Genomic DNA, 26,527 nt, shown 5'->3' on the forward strand with positions numbered 1-26,527 from the left:
GAAAAGGTCCAACATGGGTCTCCCCCAAATCTGGAAAAGCTTGTCTGCCACCACATGATGACGGGACCACTCTGTGCCTTGGATCCGATTCCGGTGACTAAGTTTGTCTGCGACCACATTCCATTTGCCTGGGATATACCTGGCTGAGAGTTCTACCAAATTGCTGACCGCCCACTGGTGAAGCTTGACAGTCCAGGCTTGAAGTTTATGTGAAACCAGGCCTCCGTGACTATCCTATTGTTAAGACCTCAGGTTTGTAGCTATGAAAAATACAAATTGACTTAGAAAATTTGTCATTTTCTGGCATTTCTTTAAAATTTGCCTAAAGTTAAATATGGCATTATCATTAAACATGTTTGAGACACGGGTTACAACATCTTTGTTGGGATGATAATTCTCCTCAAAATTTTTTACATCACTCCACTTTGCAAACATGTCCTCAATCACTGCATTATGTATGCCCATTCGCTTTCTGAATTTTTCAAACCAGCCTCTGCTGGCCTTAAATTCACTGACAGCACTTGGAACTTTCTTTGACCCCATGATGGCTTATTTAGTAGTTGCACTTGAATGAAAAAGCTCAAAAAGCACAAAAACAATGAACACAAAAGCAAAATGGGTCACAAAAGAACACAGGATGCTTTGTTTGAGAGCTCGAAACGGGGCCCGGTCACACAGTGGGCCCTAGAGGAACGTTTCCAAGTGTACGAAAACCAATAAAACATACGATAACCGAGACAAAATTTTGTCAGAAAAAGTCTACAAATCCAAAATGTATGAAAACCAAGGCATACGAAAATCAGTTTGACTTTATAGCTATTATACTGTGGACAATCAAGACTTATTCAGAATAAAGGGTTTCATGTTAGTTGTTAAACTGTTATGCTTAGGAAATTTTATATAATACTTTCTTTTAGGTTCATGAACTTGTGCCTATCAAAGAGCAGTATTTAGAAGATTGGGACCAATGGGTTGTTGACCACTCAGCACCTTCTGTTACTCACCTAAGTGAATTGCCTGGGTCATTGATTCATCCTGTCGAAGACAGCAATGGAAATGTTCACTGGAAACTGTAAGTACTGAACATATTTATCACCGCTATATAGGAGTGCATTTCAGGGTTTATGTAAATTCACTTTTACCTAATTGTCAGAAGAGAAAAAGGGGGAGATTAAGCTCCATCATGAGAGAAGAGAATGAATTTTTTATTTGTATCCATGAATACACTGCACTTATTTAAATTTTCACTTGCAAGTTATGTAAGTGAATGCAATACCTAAGTCTTGAGTAAACAGAAATTTTGTTATTGCATATTTGTATACTTCATTATGAGTACTTTGGTTATTTTGGTACAAAATGTATGCAGCCTTTTTAATTAATATTCATCTTGAAAATTTTATGAACTCTGTACAAGAAGTGTGAAGGTTGTGTACATATACAAACACAGTACATACCTTGAAATTAAGTGCATTACATATATAGATACCATTTTCACTAAAGGTTGAATTTATGTGATTTCCTATATTTTGGGTCCAGGAACCAAACTTGCCAAAGTCCAGGTTCCAGTTGTACAGTACATATGTGTGTGTATCTTCTGTACCCTATATACTATGCATTGTAATTATTTTCTAGGTTTGATGATGATAACTGGTGTGCTGTAGCTGGTTGGATTCATCACCGTGTGCCTTCTTTTGGCTTTGTTTTAAATCAAAAGGGTCGACCTGGTACACTTGATAAGAATAAGCTAATAGAACTTGGCCTCCCTCCAGGTCAGCCTTATATTTGTTTTTTCCACAAACCTATTACCTATGTACTGTTTATTGTATATCCAGCATAATGTGTAACAACATTCCAGACAAAAGGTAAAGTACTGCCACCTGGCCATCTTTACGGAAGGCTCCAAAGCACCTCCGGTAATAAGTAGTGATATGTATTAGAGATGTATTGGATGTCTGAAAATGGGATTTGCGGATGCGGATATCAATTTTTTTTACATTTGCGGATGCAGATATGAATATCAACCTTTTAAATTTGTGGATGTGGATACAAATGCGGAAATTTGACGACCATACCCTTATGGATGCAGATATTTTGTAAATCTAAATAATTTAGATATTACTTAATTGTTAAAGACAATTTTCAGCCAAATAATTCAAAATTATCTTACCACATAAGTGATACTCATGTATGTATGTACGTACTTTCACTTGAACCTACAAACAGTAACCATGTTACACGAATGTTTTAGTTGTCTTAGCACAAGGTCATTTCATGCTCATTGCACAATAAGGGTAACAAAACTCAAAGCCATTCTTTGCATTAGAGAGAGAGAGTGTTTCCAAAAATAATGGAATACCCTGCCTCTATGATTATGACTGTAAATGACTTGAAATTACTTGTGAAATTTTCCTTTTAACTTCAGCAGTACTCTTTTGTCACAAAGAACTCCAGAGGCCGCTCTCCAGTTGTTCCAGCCTGCCTGTACCCGATGTTTTACTTCTTCCATACATCCTCCAACGTTAGCAAAGGATCCCTAATACTTAAACTTATCAACTCTCTTTATTTATTCTCCACCAAGCTGAATACTTTCTTTATCATCCCCCTCATTGGTTGTACACCTATATTCTGTCTTAGATCTACTTATTTTCATTCCTCTGTCCTCCAGTACTTGTCTCCATTTTTCCAATTTCCTTTCCAGATCTTCCTTGCTCTCTGCGCACAGAACAATATATCCGTATACAATATGTTCCATGGTAATGTGTACTTGTGTCATGTATTCTGTATAATAAACAAAAAAGACAAATTTAGTAAAAAACAAAAATAAAAAATCTACTTTTAGCTACAATGTATGAGTATGAACTACTGAGCACTGAGCAGGGGGTGATATCCTCATATATGCATTCTCAAACTGTGGATGTGGATGTTGCTCACAATGCTAATGCAGATGTTAAGAAATTATCATGTGGATGCAGATGTATAAAAAGTATGGATAATCTGTCAATGCAGTTGTAGGTATATTCTTGGGTCATTAGTGTATTTATGAATCATTTTGGTAATTTCATATTTAAAATCACATTCTGAGATTGATTGGTTTGATATGATAATTTTAGGAAGTTTCAACATTCAAATTTTAAGGAAAATTATTTGTTTTTTTATAATAACCAGGCTATAGCCATGTACACTAATGGGTTTGTGATAGAGCAAACACAAAATCTCAAGAATATAGTTTTCATTACGTTAAAGGAAGTGTCTCCCCTCCCACCCCTCTTTCTTGCAGTGAGTCCCATTAACATGGGGGTGCTTTTGAGCCTAGGTATTTGGATGGCTAGGTAGAAGTGCTCGGATTCATCTTTTTATGATGTAAGTGGAATTATGCTGGACACACAGTAGGCTGTAGAAAAGCAATGACTATAAAAAATGATTTTGAATTTAGGAAATTTTTCTATTTTTATTTGCATATTTTTACCATTTTTTTTCCAACAATCCATTGCAATTCATCACTAGATAATGATTTAGGATATTTATCTACAGTGTCAAATATGTGAGGAGGGCTATGTAGATTTCAATATTTAACATAAAAGCAAGTTTTATCACATATTAAAATGCATTACGTAAATATACGTAGTGTAAAATTTCAACTTGGCGTTAGCTGTTAATTATAAGATGGTAGAGAATTCTGAGTATGCCAAATTAGATTATTATAAATATTTTTATTTTTATTCCCCATTTGTTATCTATATTTTCATCTAGCTAACCAACTTGAAAACCTGGTTTTGTCTTACCATGAAGGTCCTTTATATGGGCAGCTAAAGAAAGGGAAGGCTGTAACGACAGAAGAGGGTAAACTAATCACACCAGATATGGTTGTTGGATCACTAATTCCTGGCAAGTCTTTGGTCATTCTGGGAGACACAAGAGATGCTTCTCCTCTTGCTCATTTAGTCAGGTTTGTCCCATAAATTTCTTTGTGATATCATCCAAAAAGATCAGAAGTGTTTTAAGATTGATTCCATATAATGTAGAATATATATTGTTTATATGCTTAAAGTACCACCAGGTAAGAAATTGTTGAGCTATGAAAGACTTATAAAAGTTTAGAATTTAATGGTGATTTAATTTGACAACATGCAGTATCATTGGCGATTCTGAGGAAATATGCATTTATGGGTTTATGTAGGTGGTTGAAAATCAGAAATTAGTGCTAATTGTAACCTTAGTAACATATTGAATAAATAGAGTGCCATTTTTTAACATTCAGGAAAATCTTATTTAGATAAATGAATTCACATACTTAGGGTAATTTCATAACATTTTTATTTAACAATTATATCTAGTAGTACCCAGAGAGTGCTCATATTGACACAATTACACTTACAGAAATCTAAACAAAATCTTAAAGATTTTGGTTGTGAATGGGGTTTTTTTGTACATGAACTTTCCTGTCAGATATATACTTAGCTATAGTCTCCGACGTTCCCGACAGAATTTCAAATCTCGCGGGCGACAGGTAGGTCAGGTGGTCTACCTTACCCGCCGCTGGGTGGCGGGTGTATGAATCAATCCCCCTTGTTTGCCAGATTTTCTGTCGTTTGGAACGATAACAACTGTTGTCGGTTCCTTTGGATAGATTTTTCACTTCTAGATTGCCTGGAGTTGATTTCGACTTCTGTTTTGGTGACATATTCGCTCTGTTGGGCTTGGCATACGCTATTGGTGGACTGTTTTTGACTTTGAACTGGATTTTTCTTTAAACATGTCTGACCGGGATTCAGTAGCTAAAACTTCTGTTTTGTTTAGGGTTTGTGTGAATGAAGGGTGTAAGGTGAGTGTTACGGACCAATTCTTAAATACTTAAAAAGTTTATTGCCGCCAGATTCAGGCGCATAACATATTTAATTTATTGTCCTTTTATCACATTATATTTATATAGCTTTAGCTGTAATAATAATGATCTTCAGCAGAAACATTAGAGTGGAATAATAAAACATACGAAAACATTTTAAATAATTATTAACAAAAGAAAACCCCATAAACATATAAACTTAGTAATGGAAAAAAGTGACAAAACAATCCAAGTGAAAGTTACAATAGTTAACTAGGCAATGAAATTCTGAAAGTTACAGTTTCTTAAACGGAGGTGAGGCAAGTATTATATAATTAATAATACTGATCCAAATGATCAGGGGGACACCCCACAGGAACATCTGCAAGAGGGACAAATCACGTGGTTGCTACCAACAATCAACAACAGGGCTAACTTCCTTGTTGAGACGAATCCTCATCAACTACATCGTCCGGGAATATATACCGTGCAAGTTCATTGAAGCATTCAGCTTCCACAAAGCGCGCTTTCTCCATAAATTCGCTACCTTCGTAGCCAACGATGCACGATTCCCAGGACGACCACCGAAGTATAGCCAAAATCACACTCGCAACGCAGAACTATTAGAACGTCCACCCTCTAAGACTGCAGAGTTCCGTGTCCCGCCTGAAGTATACCTCACACCTCCAACGTCACCTGCTGTAACAGTAATATTGACATATAATTAGGGAACTATGGTATTTGCAGAATAGGTAATAACCCAAAGCAGTAGTTTTGGAAAGAACTATTTCCTACAAACTATCACGGGATCGTAACACCCCCACCCTTACAAAAAAATCACATTGATTTTATGTAAAGTGAATGCTAGCAAGCAAAATAACCTAAGTAGCACTATAACTTGCAGATATTTCCAAACCTTATCTCCGCAAAGAAAAACAAAGTTGTACACAATAATTCCTTTACAATAGTCAAGTATACAATCTACAGACTAAACAAAACATAGGGAACCTTACAAAATTTCCAATAGAAAAGAAAGCAAATTAATTACATATACAAAGCAAATATGCTGAATAACATTACACTCTAGACAGGGCATCTGGTATTTTATTATCTTTCCCAGGAATGTGAATAACTTCCAAATTATAATCCTGCAAAAACATTGCCCAACGGGTAAGTCTACGGTTTTTATTATTGAACTGCTGGATGTATTTCAGTGGATTGTGATCTGTATATACTATAACTTTACCACTCTGAGCACTAATATATGCCTCGAAATGCAGAAGAGCTAATATAAGAGCAAGAGCCTCTTTTTCTATCACTGAATACTTCACCTGATGCTTGTTTAACTTCTTAGAAAAATATGAAATCGGATGACTTACTCCATCCTCACACACCTGCAGCAGAACAGCACCTACCCCTTGATCCGAGGCATCTACCGCAAGGCTAAAAGGAAGTTCAAAGTTTGGTGCCCTGAGAACGGGACAAGAAGTCAATACACATTTAACGATTTCAAATGACTCTTTACATTTGTCATCCCACACAAACTTGGAATGCTTTCTCAACAAGTTGGTTAAAGGTGCAACAACATCGGAATAATTAGCAACGAAACGGCTGTAGTAACCAGCCATTCCCAAGAATCTTTGCAATTCCTTCTTTGATGAAGGCACAGGGAATTCTTTAATCTTAGTAACATTAACCTCTTTAGGAAGTACTTCACCTTTCCCAACTACATGACCCAAAAACCCAAAAATGTTACAGTAGCTTCACAAAAGACAGATTTACTGAGATTAATCACCAAACCAGCATTGGACAGAGCAGTTAACAATTCCTTCAAAATCAACAGATGGGTTTCAAAGTCATTAGAATAAACTATTATATCATCAATATAAACAATACAATTTTTTATTCCCCGAGTAACCATGGCCATTAATCGTTGAAAAGTGGCAGCGGCGTTCCGCATGCCAAAGGGCATCACTTCGAATTGATACAAACCATCAGCTGTCACAAATGCCGATACCTCTTTTGCTCGATTAGTCAAAGGGACCTGGTAATATCCTTTTAGGAGATCAATTTTCGTAATGAACTTAGAATTTCCTACCTTATCAATGCAATCGTCAACACGCGGAATAGGAAAAGAATCTGCCTTTGTTGCTTTGTTGACCTTGCGATAATCAATGCATAATCGACTTTGTCCATTCTCCTTTGCAACAACTACAATTGGCGAGCTCCACGAACTGCTGCTGGGTGTAATTAAATTATTAGTTAGCAAATAGTTTATTTCCTTTTCAACAAATTCTTTCTTAACAGGATTTAAGCGATAAGGGGCTTGCTTAATTGGCGTTTCACTCTCTAATTCGACATCATGCTGTAATAAAGTGGTCCTACCTGGTGTATCTCTGACAGTCTTGGGAAACTTCATTAACACTTTCAGTAATCCATTAATTTGGTTAGTACTCAGGATAGAACTTCTACACACATTAGGTAACAAAACAGAATTTTTTATGCATGACACTTACCTGGCAGGTATATATATAGCTGTATTTTCTGAAGTCCGACAGAATTTAAAAACTTCCGACACACCGCAGTGGTCGGCCAGGTGGTTAGTACCCATTCCCTCCGCCGCTGGGAGGCGGGTATCAGGAACCATTCCCATTTTCTATTCATAAATTTTCTGTCGCCAGGTACTGAAAACACCTGTTTTTCAGTACCTCCGGCTTAGGATTTTGGAAACTTCATTTGCCGCTAAGTATCCTAATTGTCTTTTAATTTATTTACTTGGATTTGTGGCTAGGCATACGCTATCTTAAATTGATTTGAATTTGATTCATTTTTGCATAAGATATCTGAATCTAGTTTAGGCTAGTTTCAGAGGGTGTTGTCTGCAAAGATAGGGTGTGGCTACCGAAAGCTTCGGTAGTTCCGCACTTGGGGGGCGCAATTAATCAGTAAACATGTCTATTTCCGTAAAGAAAAAGTATGATTCGTATGTACGCAATTAGTCAGTAAACGTGTCTAATTCGTAAGGAAAAAGTTTGTTTAGTATGTACGCAATTAATCAATTACGAAAGTCAGGGTAGTGATACTGCTAACGCCTTCGGTGGTAGACTTTATTTTGCCTAACGCCGTAGTATGGCCTACGGTTATGACTATGTCTGCGAGAGGTGATCGCTCTCCTTCATTGTTGTGAAGAGTTCTACTTCTGTTTTTGTTACGCCTAACCCTGTAATGTTGCCTTCGGGCCCTAAAACAGTGTCTGTAGAGGTTATTGCCCTTTCTCTTATACTATTTCGATTCGTAACTTAGAATCGAAAGTGCTTGTTTTAGAGAGCAATAGTGAAGAGTGGCTAAGTGGCAGTGACAGTGCCCCACCCCTTGTGTAGTGGAGGGTGCGTCAGATCGGCCTTATAACGCCTCTAGGTCTAGACCTCTGTCGAACTCCCAGAACCAAGGGAGAGGGCATGTCGAAAGCCGAAGGAGGGTTACAGGAACCCCACCGATCTGGCGTGCCTTCGGCAGTTTTCTGATGAAAATCCCCAGACTGCCAAAGTGCGTGCACATGCACGAATCCCTGAAGGATTGCTTCTCGTCCTCCGAGCGTCCTCCCGCCCCACACAAGGGTTGGAGCTCTCGAAGGACTCGCGCCCTCTAAGAAGCTTTATAGAAGAGACGCTTCACGTCCCCTCTCTCTCGTTATGTGTTTCAGTGAGAAGTAAGAAGGCGAAAGTTGCCCTGATCACGTGTATTCTTTCCACCAAGAAATATGAAAAAGAAGGTAGTTTCTCTCGCTTGTTTTTGACGCCTGTCAGAGCGTGACGCTTTTCTTTTCTGCACGCTTATTTGGACGATCGGCTTGAACAGGACGCTCGGATGGACGCACTCACCAGTGGACGCCGAGCGTCTCGCCAGTGGCCGCCGAGCGCGCACCACACGACGCCGAGCGTCCTCGCCAGTGGACGCCGAGCGCGCACCAGGACGCCGACGCGCACCAGGACGCCGAGCGTTCCTCGCCAGTTGGACGCCGAGCGCGCACCAGAACGTTTCTGTTGAACTCTTCAAGCTCTTGTTTAAGATTTGAGCCTCAAGAAAGTGAACAGACTTCGTCTTCGAAACCCAGCAAGACCTCGGGTTTCGTGAATTCAAGAGGTCTCTGTCAATATTATATTGCTTTTCGCAAAGATAGATGGAGTTAAGGAAAGCTCAAGGCAAGATCTCGTTTTCTCTACCTCAGTCAAGAACTTTGAGATAAGACAGTTACGGGTTACGTAAAAGGCTCGACGTCCTGAACGTCAGGATTTTCGGCAACGTTCAGTACCGATTCTTGCAAAGGCACTCATCAAAAGGACGCTCTTTCCAGGAAAGCGCAAGACAGGACTTCCTTTGCCATACTGCCAATAAATTTAAAGCTTTTTAGACATCTGAAAGGGTTTTTTCAGATGATAGATTTTGTTAGTTTTCTAGTCGAGACTTCCATGCCGATTGCCACCAGGGTCGTCGTTCTACCTACCGTAAGCCCAGTCTCTTAACAGGATTCTTGTCCCCTTCCTTGTTTGAGACGGGAATCGAAAAATAAAAGGCTCGACTTCCTGGATATTACGTTTTTGTCAATTCAGTGACTTTTCACCCCATTGACAATAGTACTATCGTTTTGTCAAGTAACGTGGGTCTCCCCTCATGACAAAATATCTCTCTGTACCGTTAATTGGGTTAGTTCTCATTGACAAACATCTCATTAACTTGATATTGCGTAAGCGAATAATGGACAGGTTCGGAAGAGCTCTCCTTCTCATTCGCAGGACTCGTACAAGAAATAGACTTGTAGACTTCGTCAATGAACGCTTATGTCCAGTATCTTAAGAAGCTTGAGCTGTCTGCTTCGATTCTCTAAGTTTTGTTCATGAACTTGCTGTCAGATATGTATGTAGCTGTATTTCCGAATTCAGCTATATATATGTCTGCCAGGTAAGTATGAACAAACTTTATTGTTGATATAATAAAATTTTTTGCCTTGCGTTATTTTACTACTGGTTGGTTTCAAGTCATACACGCTTGCTGTAGTTACCTCTTCGGATGGCAACCGAGAGGTCTATTGTCTACTATTTTAAGGACATTTAATCGTCACTGCCCTGCAGCCTTCCAGGAGTTTCCGATTTATCTTGTTTACCGTTGTATGGTAGTGTTCTGACGACACAAACGCATCTATATATTTACCGTTTTCTGTTTCGCTTAAATATACCAGCTTGAGAGTCTCTTTTTGTTCAAAAAATAACGACCTATTTCTTCGTAGAATAGGGTAGCTGGCAACCCAGACATAAAGTTAAGAGACGACGTTCGTAAGCTGCTGGCTGCTGCTGTGTCTGACTGTCCAAATTCCAACCGAGCCAGTAACAGATCGTGCTCTGTCATGCGCGGTAGGTTACGTCTCTCTCTCCTGCGGGATTGACTGACTAACCGTATCTCTGTGCTGGCGGTTACGTCTCTCCTGCGGGATTGACTGACTAACTGTATCTCTGTCCTACAATCACGGACTTTAGCCTAAGATTGAGGGGATTTCTTACGTGAATGAATAAACGTTGCATTAGTTTTGCCTTACTATGTTCAACAGAGTTATCTCTTAATCCTTTCGGTGCTCGTTACCGCACGGTATAGAACTAGAGTCTACCGCAACATGCACTTTTATATGCTCTCCTGCTTAGGCAAAGCGCAGCCTTATAGGGAAGTAAGCATACTCGGGGGGAGGGAATGGATGAGCTTGCTGGGGACCATTTCCTTCCTAAGAAGTTTGTTTCCCCGAATAGACTGCAATTCAGACCACAGTTTTTTCCTACCGGGAAACTGAAATATTATTCAAGATCTAGGAATTATTCTGAACATCTCTCAGTGCGTCATGATAGAAGAAGGTGCCGGGACATCTGGATAGTGTTTCAGATGTCCTGATCATAATCTGAAAGAAGTAAATGCAATTCGGTCGTCCCTCCAGTCCTCGAAACGAGTTTTTGGAACCAGTGGTCCACATCAACTCTGATATTCCACAGCTCTCTCATATCTTAAGAAGTATCTTCTCTCGGTCCCCTGCTCGAGTTTACGAGGAAAGAGCCTATTATAACAACAGGCGTAGAATGTAACGATCATCTAGAGGTTCGTTACAGGATTGCAAAAGTCCGTACGAATCGTCTCGATCGACGGCGCAGCAACGATAGATTACTAACATGCTAGGTATTTTAATTAAGTGGTGTTCTTTTTTATTGGTTGTCTGAGAGGGTTATTTCCTCTTCAGTATGTGAAGTGTAATGTGTTACGTTAGCTTTGTGTGTGGTTCAGGTGGTCTAACTTATTCTAGCATGAATGCCCCTGGTAAGAGAGGGCTAGGGTTTCCTGTCAACAAATTGGTCCCGTCCAGTTGTCAGACCCTTGTGTTAGCTTTCTCAACAAACAGGTCACATCCTAGTTGAGAGCTACTAAGGTTTAGCAGGCTAAGAGGCAGGACCTACGAAGTCGGCTACCTTAGCAGGTAAGGAACTTGATAAATAATTTTAAAAATTAGTTAATTTTTGAATTATGACGATGTTGCTGTCTGTGACCCACCTCCAAATGTGTCAATCAGCTATATATATACCTGCCAGGTAAGTGTCATGCTATAAAAATGATATTGTTATGATACAATAAAGTTTATGCATACTTACCTGGCAGGTATATATAATTAAATTCCCACCCTCCTCCCCTCAGGAGACAGGGTTCAGAGAAAATCTGAGGAAAACGGGAATAGTTCCAAGTACCAGCGCCACGGGAACGTGGGGGTAGATCACCTGAACTACCAGTGTCTAGCGGTTGCCGAGAGTTTTGAAAATCTGCCGTGCGAACAGACAACAGAGAATGTTGTTTGACAGATTTGCATCTGTCAAACAACAAAGACCTTCACGATCATTGAGGTCTGTGGAATCTCGATTCTAGCTCCCCATCTTCTTTTTGTCTCGCCTGTTTTCTCGGAGTCAGGACACTCGTGCGAAGATCAGGCGACATATAGTAGCCCTGAGTTTCTTATTGACGAAGTCGATTGCGGACGACGTTGGGTTGCGTTGATACACCCCCAAGGTTTGCTTAGATTGAATCGCCCAGGCAGTCCAGACACTCATCCTTCAGCTAAGAATAGTGCCTTATGGGTCTTCAGGGTATCAGCCTTGTCTGTCCTTGATTCGTCTGACTGGTCAACTGGTCGTTCACCTGACTTTAGTACAGACTGTGCATTTCCGGATCGAAGCTTTCAATATGGAACTTAGACGTAGTCTGAAGTTCTTGATGTCAAAGCATTCGAACCTCTCCTGCCTGTTTAACTTCTTGTATGTGATCAGGAAGGCCTTCTTCTAACCACCCTAGATACGACAAAAGAGGGTTAGTGAGATTTTAAGCCATCGTCACAAGTTTTGGCTTTAGAGAACACAAGGAGGTGTGCTCTCTAAGCCTTTCGTTATGGCCTAAGAATGGAAACCCTTTTTGTCCTTGGGCCAGGATCTTGGAAGCAAGGATGGCACAAGTTAGTGGGCAGGAGCCAGAGAGAGTCCTGTGCCCTGTCAGGTCTCTCAAGTTTTATCTACTTAAAATCAAGAAAGTCGAGTCAGTCGGGCAATCTGCAGTGTTCCGAAAAAGACCAGACTTGCCCATATCGAAGTACACCTGGTTTTAGGGTTAAGGAGTTCTTTCAAAAAAAATGCTCCTTCATTGTGTTTGCACAAAGATTTGAAATCTTTTTATCTGAATGCTCACGTGAGGGTGGGCGCGGCCTCGGAAGCATTTCAACAGAGCATGGCACTCAGCAACATCCTGAGTACCATGTTTTAGCGAAGCAACTCTGGGTTCACTTCACACTCCTGCGAGATGTGAAGATGGCATATGAGACCTGCTGCTCGCTAGGGCCATACGTGTCTGCAGACACAATCTTGGGGGCAAGAAGTACTACTCATCCTATCCTGTAGAAAAATGGTGGTAGGAAGAGCTCTTAATTTAGTGTGGAGTCGCTGACAACGGCGACTTCTTAACTCTGAAGCCTTAGTTAACACACATTAACTTTGGCTAGGTTGGTCAGGTGGTGATATATATAATGATATATATATATTTTTTATTTTACTTCTTAGCTCTGGTATGGTCAATATGGTCTAGTCACATTGTGGTCACGCCCCCGTTGACAGATCATCTGGAGTGCACAGCTTTATAGGTCTCTACCCTCGCTGGCAACTCAGTAAAGCAGAAGCAGACTTGGGTGACAGTAATCACGAAGTCGGCTATGCTAACAGGTGGAACCAAGATGTAAATCATCTGCATGCATTTGTGTCCCAAAATCCTTCTATTCTGTCTCTTCCCACCTCCAACGGTGAGATTCAACTATATATATATAATCGACAGGTAAGTTCATGAGCAAAATGATATTGTTATGATACAATAAAGTTTGTTCATACTTAACTGGCAGATATATATATATTCAAGTACCACCCACCTCCCCTCAGGGGACAGTGGAAATGAAAATTATGAATAGAAAATGGAATGGTTCCTGATACCCGCCTCCCAGCGGCGGGAATGGGTACTAACCACCTGGCTGACCACTGCGTGTGTCGAAAGTTTTTAAATTCTGTCGGACTTCAGAAAATACAGCTATATATATACCTGCCAGGTAAGTATGCATAAAACTTTATTGTATCATAACAATATCATTATTACCCGGCCAAGCAAATTCTTTCTCCGAAGTTCACATTCGAATTATCCTCTTCTGAAACGGACAAAACCACTGCTTTCTCTCGCTCAAAGTACTTTTTTAACATGTTAATATGACATTGCAAATTACGATCAGGAAGCTTAATAATGTAATTCAAATCATTCACTTTGCTTAGAACTTCAAAGGGTCCCAAAAACTTATTCTGTAACGAACCTCTTACACCCTGTGACAAAACCAGTACTTTATCTCCAGGAACAAAGACTCTTTCCTTAGATTTTAAATCATACAAAGACTTCATCTTACTTTGACTCTTCAGTAAATTACTCTTTGCTATTTCCCACATTTCGTAAAGCCCTTACCATCATTAATGAAATCAGCAATATTCACTTCGCTCGGCCCATTACCTTCCCAAACTTCTCTTAACAAGTCTAATGGACCTCTTACTTTATGAGCAAACACCAAGTTGAATGGAGCAAAACTTGTTGACTCATTTGGCATAGAGCGTACTGCAAACAACAAATAAGGAAGATAATTCTCCCACAAACCAACCTTTTCATTGCACATCTTCCGAATCATTGCCTTCAAAGTTTGGTGGAACCGTTCCACAACTCCCTGTGACTCTGGATGGTATGGAGTAGAAGGTTTATGCTCAATTCCAAAATTCTTAAACTGCTGCAGCAATAGTTTTGATAAAAAATTTGTTCCACGATCAGACTGGATGGTTTTAGGAAGACCAAACCTAGAAAAATAAGTGATCAAATGTTTGGCAATGACCCTAGCTTTCTGGGACTTTAGAGGGATAGCCTCGGGATATCTAGTTAACCTGTCTTTGATAGTTAGTACATACTCAGACCCTACTTTCGAACGAGGTAAGGGACCCACTACATCAATGACTACATGCTCGAATGGTTCTCCTAAGGAAGGAATGGGAGAAAGGGGAGCCGTTAGGAATTACCATATTAGGTTTACCAGAAAATTTGGCATTGGTGACACGTCTTACAATATTTCTTGACATCTCTTTTCAGACCTTTCCAATAGAAATTTTTCCTAACCCTGTCAAAGTTTTAGTAATACCCAAGTGACCAGCAACAAATCATCATGAGCTTTTCTAATATACCATTTCTGATTTAGAAGGTACAACAAATTAAACCTATGCTTCAACAAATTTCCCTCTCGTTTTCGAATAGGAACAATTACTTTATAAAGAACTTCATTATCCATTCATAATCCACTCCTTTACCCTCTTCCAACTTAATTTTATATTTTTAATCTCCAGTCCTCATTTTGAACCTTTACTAAGTCATCTCTATCCAATTCATTACTTCTTCAGAAGAAATAGATTTATTGTTTCTTACGTGAACCAATGAATCTGCATTAAACAAACTTTCCAAATCAGGATGCTCAACTTCAAAATCGGTACTTTTTACCTGACCTAGTTTGTCACAAGCACAGTTTCAGGTTAGGTTACTAACACCTGTGGATTGACAAAAACTGTCGGATTACAACTTACTTTACCTTGAGCAAGATCATTTGCCAAAACAACATCAACCTCAGGTATGGGGAGAGTATCAACAACTGCAAACTTAGACTCGCTGGCAACAATGTCTGAAAAAAAATACAGTTCAACAACCGGGCAAGATATCCACTCGTTTCCAACACCTTTAATAAGCTTATGCTCATTCAACCACTTACTGCCCACTGGAATGGCTTTCCTTAGAATTAAAGATTGAGAAGACCCTGTATCTCTTAAGTACATTGACATCATGACACTCTTGCCAATTTTCAAGTGTGCTGATTTACCTTGAGATTTAAACCACTTAAAGTCGTCATCCACTACCTGTTTATCATTAACGAGCATGGCAGAATCCTTTTTAGGACACTTAACAGCTATATGCCCATTTTTCCCACAACGAAAGCAAGTTACCCTGCCCTGGTACTTAGATTTAAAATGCTTTTGGAGAGAAGCAGGACCACTCTTAACTTGATTACTATCATTAGCAGTTACGTTAACCCCTGTAGGCAATTTACCAGTTTCATAAGCATTATATTTACCTTTAGCAGCATGCTTAGAATAACTACTGTGTGTTAACACGTACTCATCAGCTAACCGAGCAGCACTCGCTAAATTGTCAATTTTCTTTTCATTTAAGAAAATGCAAAGGTCTTTAGGTAAATTGTGCTTAAAATTTTCCAATAAGATTAACTGACACAATCTAGCATACTCACTCTTGACATCGCTGGATCTCAACCAATTTTCAAAATGCTTTTCCATTTCACGAGCAAACTCCACAAAAGTTTGATTGGAGGATTTTCGACTGTCAAGAAACTTTACTCTGTAGGCTTCAGGAACCATCTCATAAATCCTTAAAATGGCTTCTTTCACTTTAGCATAATCTTGACTCTCTTCCAACGACAGAGAAGCCCAAGCCTTTAGAGCCTTCCCGGAAAAAGCAGTCTGAGCCATGAATGCCCACCTATCCTCACTCCACTTGAAATTTGCCGCTACCTTCTCAAAAGCTATGAAAAATTCTACGACGTCACTCTCGTCAAACTTTGGTACATACTTCAACATACGGGAATCTTCATTACCAGAAATAGGAGATCGGGAACCCGTCAGCCTGGCCAATTCCAGCTCATGATCACGTTTCTGCTGTTCATTTTCTAACTGCTTCATACTAAGTTCATATTCACGCCGTTTCTGTTCATCTTCAAACTCTAGTTTTTTTTCTAACTGCTTCATACTAAGTTCATGTTCACGCCACTTCTGTTCATCTTCAAACTCGAGTTTTCAAATCCAGTTTCAGTTGAAGTTTCACTACCTCACAGTCTTCGTCGATTTCTTCCTCTAAAATCTTGAAGTCAACGTCCACTCCATCCGGAACAAAATGAGCTATGATACCTTTCCTTATGTCATCATTAGTACTACTAACCGTAAACTCCAACTGTAAATAATCCGACACAACCAGCAGTTCCGACTTTTTAATAGTAAACAATTTACTACGCCAATCGTCTCTCCTAAGAAAACGAGCGGCATCGTCATTAGTTTCAATTTCCATGTTTGTACCATTAATTACACCATCCAACCTAATGACACTGCTGAAGTTCCCGCTGAGGATGCCAAAAATATGTTACGGACCAATTCTTAAATACTTAAAAAGTTTATTGCCGCCAGATTCAGGCGCATAACATATTTAATTTATTGTCCTTTTATCACATTATATTTATATAGCTTTAGCTGTAATAATAATGATCTTCAGCAGAAACATTAGAGTGGAATAATAAAACATACGAAAACATTTTAAATTATTATTAACAAAAGAAAACCCCATAAACATATAAACTTAGTAATGGAAAAAAGTGACAAAACAATCCAAGTGAAAGTTACAATAGTTAACTAGGCAATGAAATTCTGAAAGTTACAGTTTCTTAAACGGAGGTGAGGCAAGTATTATATAATTAATAATACTGATCCAAATGATCAGGGGGACACCCCACAGGAACATCTGCAAGAGGGACAAATCACGTGGTTGCTACCAACAATCAACAACAGGGCTAACTTCCTTGTTGAGACGAATCCTCATCAACTACATCGTCCGGGAATATATACCGTGCAAGTTCATTGAAGCATTCAGCTTCCACAAAGCGCGCTTTCTCCATAAATTCGCTACCTTCGTAGCCAACGATGCACGATTCCCAGGACGACCACCGAAGTATAGCCAAAATCACACTCGCAACGCACAACTATTAGAACGTCCACCCTCTTCTACTGCAGAGTTCCGTGTCCCGCCTGAAGTATGCCTCACGCCTCCAACGTCACCTGCTGTAACAGTAATATTGACATATAATTAGGGAACTATGGTATTTGCAGAATAGGTAATAACCCAAAGCAGTAGTTTTGGAAAGAACTATTTCCTACAAACTATCACGGGATCGTAACAGTGAGGTTGCCGAAAGCTTCGGTTGACCCTCACACTGTATGCATGAAATGCAGGGGAAATGAATGTTCTTTTAGTAACCCTTGTAAGGAATGTGAGGTTTTGAATGAAGACGAATACAAGGCTCTCTCTTCTTATGTTAGGAAGTTGGAACGTGATAGAGTACGAAAGGCTTCCTCTAGAAGTTCTAGTAGGTCTAGAATGAGTGAGTTGGATGCAGAACCTAACACTAATGTAGAAGTAGAACCTTCTTCCCAAGTTGCAGCCCCTGCTGAAGATTCGTCTTCGGAGGCGGCGGCTTTAAGAGCCACGATTCTTTCGATGGATCAGAAGATTCGTAAGTTAGAAGAAGGTAAGGAGAGTGTTAGTGATCAGTGCAGTGTCCCCAGAGTTGTGGAGGGTGCGTCTGACCGGCTCCTTAGTGCCTCTAGGCCTAGACCTCTTCCAGACTCCCAGTTCCAGTGGAGTAGGAAAGTCGAAAGCTGCAGGAGGGCTAGGGAGAGCCCCCACCGGTCAGGCGTCCCCTCAGCAGATCCTGAAGTACGCTCCCAGGCTGCCTCGGATCGTTACAAGAAGGAGATCCTACGTCAGTAGTGCTCCTCTTCGTCGTCGCCCTCACCGAAGAGAGGTTGGAACTCCCCGGATGCTTCGCGCCCGTTGAAGAGGGCTTGGAAGGCTTCCTGCAGTCCTTTGGCTTCCAGCCCGGAAGTTTTCCCAGAAGATACGTCTTTGGAAGCAAAGAAGCCCAAGAGATCTTGTGATCGCTCGTCTTCTTGCGCCCCTCGTTCTGCGCCTGATTCAGAGGAAGACTGGACGGATTCTCCTACTAGAGTCCTTGCGGGACTACAGGCTCAGATCTCAGCTTTGGCGGACTCTCTGGCCTTAAGATCGAGGAGGAGGAAGGACGTTTCTCTTCCGATCAAGAGATCTAGACGCCGTTCTTCAGAGGATCGTTCTCCGCTTCGTAGGCGATCTCCTTCGTATGGGGAGTATTCGTTTGAAGTTAGGAGCTCACGCGAGCGGCCCCGCTCTCCTGCCTCTCTCTCAGCTTCAAGGCGCCAGACATCGAGCAGACACTCTGTGGAGAAAGAAGATTTTTCTCCGGATTGGATTCCCGCTTCTGGTAAGCGTTCTTCACCTGCTCATCACGCTGTTTCGAGGGTACGGCTGGAAGGAGATAGCTACTTGGAGCAGAACAGGCCTCTTTCTTCGACTCCCTCTCGTGGGACTTCTCCTCAGCAACTTCAAGAAACTAGAAGACGCCCTTCCACAAGTAGGCGCTCGTCTTCCGGATGTTGCTCTCCTCCAGTTTCGGATCTGGCATCGAGTAGATGTTGTTCTCCTGTTCGTAGCTCCTCTCCCTTCAGACGTCAAGAGTCTGGTAGGAGCCATGCGCCTGATAGGCGTCCTTCTGGTAGCCGCTCCCCGCAAGATAGGCGCCAAGAGCCTAGGGTACGTCGACCTCCTGGTAGGCGCTCGTCGTTTTCGAGGCGCCTTACTCCTGACCGTTCTCCTCGTGGCAGACACCAGGAGCCTTTCAAGCGCCCTTCTCCGTGTAGGCGCTCTCCTTCTTCTAGACGCCCTTCTCCTGATCGTTCGCCTCTTGGTAGGCACCAAGAGCCTCGCAAGCACCCTTCTCCCGATAGGCGCTCGTTAGCTTTGAGGCGCCCTTCTCCTGACTGTTATCCGCTTGACAGACGTCAAGAGTCTCGCAAGCAGCCTTCTCCTAGTAGGCGCTTTTCACCTTCCAGTCGACCTGCTCTTGATCGTGCTCAACTTGACAAGCATCGAGAGTCACGCAAGCGCCCTGCTCCTGATAGGCACTCGCCACCTAGCAGCCGCTCTCCTCGGGATAGGCGCCCAGATTCTAGTAGGCGCTCTCCTCCTCGTAAGCGCCCTGTTGATGTATCCAGGCCTTCTCGGGGTAGAAGCCCTACCTCTCCTTCAGTCGAGATTTCGTCTACCTCGAAGAGGGAGTCTCATTGCAGACAATCCAGACCGGACGGGCGCTCTTCCTTTTCTTCTTGTCGTTCTCCTGCTTATTTGAACTCGCCTGTGAGAAGGCACTCTCCAACCTCTCGCTTCTGATAGGCACTCGCCACCTAGCAGCCGCTCTCCTCGGGATAGGCGCCCAGATTCTAGTAGGCGCTCTCCTCCTCGTAAGCGCCCTGTTGATGTATCCAGACCTTCTCGGGGTAGAAGCCCTACCTCTCCTTCAGTCGAGATTTCGTCTACCTCGAAGAGGGAGTCTCATTGCAGACAATCCAGACCGGACGGGCGCTCTTCCTTTTCTTCTCGTCGTTCTCCTGCTTATTTGAACTCGCCTGTGAGAAGGCCTCTCCAACCTCTCGCTCTGCCCCTACTAGGACCTCTTCGTCGCCTAAGGATCCTCCGCGCTCTCCTCGACAAGGAATCCTAGAGGGTTCGGATGAGGAACCGAACACTTCCGCAGCTGTGTCTTCTTACAAGAAGCTCACAGAGCTTCTCCTGCAAGAATTTGGGGATTCCCTTACTCCTATGGCTCCTCCTTCTCCTCACTCGTTATTTTCTACGGCGAAGACAACGAAGGGTTCGTCTTGTGTGAGGATGAAGCCCACACTTTCGATGAAGAAGGCACGTAGGAGTTTTGGTTCCTGGATGACTTCCAAGGAGGAAGCAGGAAAAACAATGTTCGCTTTCCCTCCTTCGAAGCTGTCAGGACGGGCTGGTTTCTGGTATGAAACAGGAGAGTCCTTGGGATTGGGTCTACCGTCCTCAGCCGATGCGGACTTTTCGGCTTTAGTTGATGCCACAAGGAGAGCTGCACTTAACTCTGCGAAGACGACTTGGGCAATGAACGAGATTGACCACATCCTGAAAGGCATGTTCAGGGTGCTGGAGGTCTTCAACTTCCTTGATTGGTCGCTGGGAGTCCTGGCAAAGAAGATAGAGGTGCCAGAGTCTTTTTCTCCAGAGGATCTCATGTGCGTTTTGTCGTGCATGGACAAGTCTGTTAGAGACGGAGCGAGTGAAATCGCCTCCCTGTATGGGGCGGGGATCGTGAAGAAGAGATCTGTTTATTGCTCCTTCTTGACGAAGTCCGTCTCCCACGCTCAGAGGTCTTCGTTGCTGTTTGCTCCTCTTTCTACTCAGTTATTTCCGAAGAATCTAGTACAGGACATCTCGAGATCACTTTCTGCTAAGGCCACCCAGGACCTTTTGGCACAGTCGGCAAGGAAACCCCGTCCTTCCTTCCCTACCAAGACCAAGGAGAAATCTAGTACTCGTGAGCCCTTTCGAGGGGCTTCTTCTTCCAGAACCTCTACGTTTAGGGGTCGTAGACCCAACAGAAGAGGTAAGACTTTCTCCAAGTCAGTCAAGACTCCCAAGTAACGTGCAAGTCCTTCAGACAACGGTGGGCGCCAGGCTCTTAGGATTTGCGGAAGGGGCGGATCCTTGGACCCTTTCAATTTTGAGGAGGGGTTACCTCATCCCTTCCTCCTCAAGACCTCCCTTGACGTCCACCCCAAGGGAGTTGACGGCCAGGTACAGAGACCCCATCATGAATCAAGCTATCCATCTAGCAGTAGAACAGATGCTGGAGAAGGAGGCTATTGAACTAGTGACAGACCATCATTCAACAGGCTTCTACAACCGCCTTTTCCTAGTTCCGAAATCCTCAGGGGGATGGAGACCGGTGTTGGATGTAAGCGCCCTGAACTTCTTCGTAGAAAAGAAGAAGTTCACGATGGAAACACCTTCATCGGTGCTGGCAGCACTTCGTCCAGGGGACTGGATGGTGTCCTTGGACTTACAGGACGCTTATTTCCACGTACAGATCCATCCTTCCTCGAGGAAGTTTCTCAGATTCATGATGGGGGGAAGAATTTTTCAGTTCAGGGCTCTGTGTTTCGGCCTCTCGACGGCCCCGCAAGTGTTCACGGGGATCTTGAGGAACGTAGCTCAATGGCTTCACTTGAAGGGGGTGAGGATATCCATGTACCTCGACGATTGGCTGATAAGGACCAATTCAAAAGATCGTTGTTTGAAGGACTTGCAAGTAACACTAGAATTGACGAATGCGTTGGGACTTCTGGTCAATTTCAAGAAGTCTTCGCTAATTCCCGAGCAAGAGTGTGTGTATCTCGGGATACGGATGAACTCTCAGAGTTTTCGGGCTTTTCCCTCCCAGGAAAGGATAGCCCGAGGATTCGAGAGAGTTACAACCTTCTTAGGGAAAGAAGTATGCACAGCGAGGGATTGGATGAGTCTGCTGGGGAAGCTCTCCTCGCTGGAGCAATTCGTTTCCCTAGGAAGGTTGCACCTGAGACCGCTCCAATTCTTTCTTCATCGGAATTGGAGTTGTTCTCAGGATTTGACGTTCTCCCTGTCGATATCTCAGGAAGTCAAGGAGCAACTCACATGGTGGACAGATCCCAACCTCTTTGCGAAGGGATTGTCTCTTCAATCCCAGAGCCCCAACCTAGTGTTGTTCTCCGACACGGGTTGGGGGGCGACTCTGGGAACCAGCGAGGTGTCGGGTACCTGGATGGGGGACCAGGTATCCTGGCACATCAACAGAAAAGAGTTGATGGCTGTGTGGTTGGCTCTGAAAGCCTTCGAACCCAACGTCAGAAGATCAGTAGTGCAGATCAACGCGGACAACACTACGGCTCTGGCATTTATCAGAAAACAGGGGGGGATGCATTCCTTCTCGCTGTACGAGACGGCAATGTGAGAGCAGATCTCCTCAGCAGGAAAGATCAGGTCCTTCCCACAGAGTGGACACTTCATTTGGATGTATGCCAGAGCCTGTGGAAGTTGTGGGGCAGGCCACACATAGACCTCTTTGCCACGTCGAAAAACAAGAGACTGGATCCTTACTGCTCTCCGATCTTGGATCCAGAGGCATTAGCAATCGATGCTCTTCTGCTAGACTGGAGCGGACTCGATGTCTACGCGTTTCCCCCATTCAAGATTCTGGGGCTAACAATCAAAAAGTTTGTAGAGTCAGATTCAACGAGAATGACCTTAATCGCTCCCTTTTGGCCAGCCCAAGAATGGTTCACAGAGGTACTGGAATGGTTAGTGGACCTTCCAAGATCGCTCCCGCTAAGGAGCGATCTACTCAGACAGCCCCACTTCGACAGGTACCACAAAAATCTCCTCGCTCTCAGTCTGACTGGCTTCAGACTGTCCAAAGTTTGGTCAGAGCGAAAGGCTTTTCAGCAACAGCTGCTAAAGCAATCGCAAGAGCGAGGAGACCTTCCACCTTGCGTGTATACCAGTCAAAGTGGGATGTCTTCAGATGATGGTGCAAGAGAAAGAACATTTCCTCTTCCAGTACCTCTGTGACCCAGATTGCGGATTTCCTGATTTTTCTCAAAGAAGAGTGTCATCTTGTTGTTTCCACGATTAAAGGATACCGCAGTATGTTGGCGGCGGTATTCCGGCATAGAGGCTTGAATATCTCCGAGAATAAGGACCTGCATGACCTTATTAGGTCCTTTGAAACTTTTAAAAGACAATCTCATATTGCACCGAACTGGAATCTAGACGTAGTTCTACAATTCCTTGAATCGTCTAGATTTGAACCACCTAGTTCAGCCTCGTTCAAGGATCTGACAAAGAAGGCTCTCTTCCTTATGGCCCTAGCAACCGCTAAGAGGGTGAGTGAGCTCCAAGCTATTGAGGGCAATGTCGGGTTTAAGGAAGAATCTATGGTTTGTTCGTTTCTTCCGGGATTTCTAGCTAAGAACGAAAACCCATCACGTCCATGGCCCAGGAGCTTCGAAATTCGTGTTTTATCTTTTCTTGTAGGGGAAGAGCCTGAAAGAACTCTTTGCCCTATTAGAATTGTAAAGCATTACCTTAAGAGGAAGGAGCAACTTAAGGCCAATCAAGATGTACTTTGGTGCTCCGTGAAGGACCCCACTCGTCCCATGTCGAAAAATGCCCTGTCCTCCTTCTTGAGAAGCCTTATTTCAGAGGCACATGTTGCCTGCAAGAAAGAACATTTTAAGCTTCTTAAGGTGAAAGCTCACGAAGTGAGAGCCATTGCAACTTCGCTTGCATTCAAGAAGAATATGTCTGTGCGGAACCTGATGGAGGCGACCTTCTGGAGATGCCAATCGGTTTTCGCAAACCACTACCTACGTAATGTAAAAATCACTTATGATAAATGCTTCGCCTTGGGCCCTTTCGTATCAGCGGATTCGGTGCTGGGGCAGGGAGCTGAAACTTATCTATTTTACCCTATATTTTGTATTTGTCGTTTATGGTTGTCTGAAAGAGGTTGCAGGAGGCACCTCTTTTTGTCGTAGTAATAACCCTTTGTAGTTTGGTTAGGTGGTCTGATGGGTTTTGGCTCCTTGCAGAGGTAGTGGTAAGGATCTGTTGAGTAAGTGGACAAATTCCCTTTAACAGGATCCGACTTGGATTCTACCACACAAGGGGATCACATATCCCAGTTGTAGATCCGAGGGTCTTTCAGCAACAGGTCACGTCCTAGCTGTAGCTCTCCAGGCAATGCAGACTCAGAGACAGTATCTATGAAGTCTTCAGCCTGAAAAGGTTTTTATATCCTACAACATTAGTTGTTTCCCTTCTTTCCTGTATTATTTAGCTGTCTCTTACCCTCCACCAAGGGTGCCAATCAGCTAAGTATATATCTGACAGGAAAGTTCATGTACAAAAATGATGTTAAACTACAATAAAGTTTTGTACATACTTACCTGGCAGATATATACGATTAATGGCCCACCCAGCCTCCCCTCAGGAGACAGGTGGAAGACTATAGCTAAGTATATATCTGCCAGGTAAGTATGTACAAAACTTTATCGTAGTTTAACAACATCATTTTTCTCTCTTGTTAGACAACATTTTTGACCGGGTTGCAGTTGCTAATTTTGGGGAAAGGGATTCTCTCTCTCTGTTTTCATAATGCAGTGATAGTGCACTCAGTAACTCACACTGATTGATAACTTTCAATCCTGAACCAGGTAAGGTTTGAAAAGATGCTTGCATTTCCTAAAAATCCAGTATGCCTCTGGTGACTTAATCAGTGAGTTAGGTATGTAGTTATAAATCAAGCATTTTAGGTGGCAACAGAAGTGGAGAGAAAGATATATAAACAGGAACGATAAACAAAAGTCATGATTGTTTTTAGTTTGTAAAAATGTATGCATTCAAATGGGTCATTTTTAAAAACCAATTCTGTGTTTAGTGATGCTAGTTCAGATGTACAGTATCTGAAATTCTAAGAGTGACAAAAGCATTTTTAATGTCATCGTGTCATCAGTTCCGAGATATATTGTAGGACATTTTTATGACAACTTTTATAGCAGCCAATGCTCTCGGGCCCAGTGTTTTTCTATGTTTAGCTCTAATTTAAACTTCAAGACTACTCAGTCTTTTTAATTGTATTTTTTCAAATAGATTTTTATATGCAGTAATACACATGCTCAAATATGCACTTGCAAAGGTTATGCTTGCCTTTTTTAGCCTCTTTAAATTTCCTTGCAATATTTAACAAAAATCAGATCGATGCAAAGAAATTAATGCTGCTAGTTCGCTGAGAACCCAGGAAGGAGAAAAACAACTTTGTTCATGCAACTTACCTGACAGATATATATATAGCTGTATTCTCCGAAGTCCGACAGAATTTCAAAACTCGCGGCACACGCAGTGGGCAGCCAGGTGGTAGTACCCATTCCCTCCGCTGGGAGGCGGATATCAGGAACCATTCCCATTTTCTATTCATATTTTTTCTGTCGCCGGTCGGTAAACAACTGTTTACAGACCTCCGCCTAGGATTTTTTGGATTGACTCATTCTAAGTATCTGGATTGACTTTTGGTTATTGATTCTGGATTGTTGGATTGGCATACGCGATAGTGGACTGTTTTTTTATTTTGGATTGGCTTTTCTGTGAACGTGATGTCTGGATCAAGTTCAGTGAGTTTCAGAGTGTGTGTGAAGAGTGATTGCAAGGTGAGGCTACCTAAATCATCGGTAGATCCCCACACAGTATGTATGGGGTGTAGGGGGCATGTATGTTTATTGGATGATCGGTGCAATGAATGCGAAAGTTTGACCGATGATGGATGGAAAGTGTATGATTCTTATCGGCGTAAATTGGAACGCGATAGGATCAGGAGGGCTTCCTCCAAGAGCGGTTCTTCGAAAGGTAAGGGAAGTAACATTTCACCTGTATTAACACCAGTAGAATTTGCTTCACCTAATCCTGTGTTGTTGCCTGCGGGCCCTGATTCTGTGTCTGGAGAAGGTAATGCCCTTTCTCTGATTCTAGAGTCGTTACGCACTCTAGAATCTAAAGTGTTGGCCTTGGAAACCGGCTCAATTAAAGTGTGTGATCGTGCCCCTAGTGTTGTGGAGGGGGCGTCAGATCGGCCCCATAATGCCTCTAGGCCTAGACCTCTATCGGACTCCCAGGACTCAGGGAGTGGGTATGTCAAAAGCCGCAAGAGGGTTATGGGGGCTCCCCACCGATCTGGCGTCCCTTCGGCAGGACCTGTTGTTAGTTCCCAGGCTGCCAAGGAGCGTGCATAGGCTCGCATCCTTAAGGACTGTTTTTCGTCCTCCGAGGCGCCCTCCCCGCGCAAGGGGTGGAGCGCTCGGAGAGACTCGCGTCCTTTGAAAAGGACTTTTCCGAGTGAGGACGCTTCACGTCCTCTCTCACCGTTATCGTTGCGATCTTCACCTGCGTCGTATGACGCGTTTCCTCCGCAGAAAAGAGGTAGGACGTCATCTGAGGATGACGCTGAGAAGCGCTTCTTTCGCGCTTCGGAGAGGCGGGTAGCTGTACCTGTGAGAAGGAAGGAGGCGTCTCGCCCCTGGTCTTCTCGCAGGTTCAGCCCTTCACCTCCTCTAGTTTCTTCACCAACGAAGAATATTCTTGTGTCTCTTCAAGACCAATTGTCAGCTTTAATGGCTCAGAAGACTCGCCCAGCAGCAGTCGAGCCTAAGCGTAGGAAGGACGTCAGGCTGCCTGTCAAGAGGACGAGGCAGTCCCCTTCTCCATCTCCTCGTTCGTCTCTGTCTCCGCTTGCTTCTCAATCGGAGCTTCCTC

General features: G+C 42.8%; 1 protein-coding gene across 4 annotated transcripts in view; it reads left to right on the forward strand.

Annotated features, from left to right (window-relative positions):
• Positions 1-26,527, forward strand: part of LOC135210172 (zinc phosphodiesterase ELAC protein 1-like) — a 109,647-nt gene that overhangs the window by 67,199 nt on the left and 15,921 nt on the right. For all 4 annotated transcript variants that reach the window (XM_064243001.1, XM_064243002.1, XM_064243003.1 and 1 more), the window contains exons 4-6: positions 918-1,072; positions 1,633-1,769; positions 3,790-3,946. In XM_064243001.1, the coding sequence (XP_064099071.1) occupies positions 918-1,072; positions 1,633-1,769; positions 3,790-3,946 (449 nt within the window). The remainder of the gene's footprint in view (positions 1-917; positions 1,073-1,632; positions 1,770-3,789; positions 3,947-26,527) is intronic.

The sequence above is a fragment of the Macrobrachium nipponense genome, chromosome 39, assembly GCF_015104395.2.
Source record: "Macrobrachium nipponense isolate FS-2020 chromosome 39, ASM1510439v2, whole genome shotgun sequence".
Classification (NCBI taxonomy): domain Eukaryota; kingdom Metazoa; phylum Arthropoda; class Malacostraca; order Decapoda; family Palaemonidae; genus Macrobrachium; species Macrobrachium nipponense.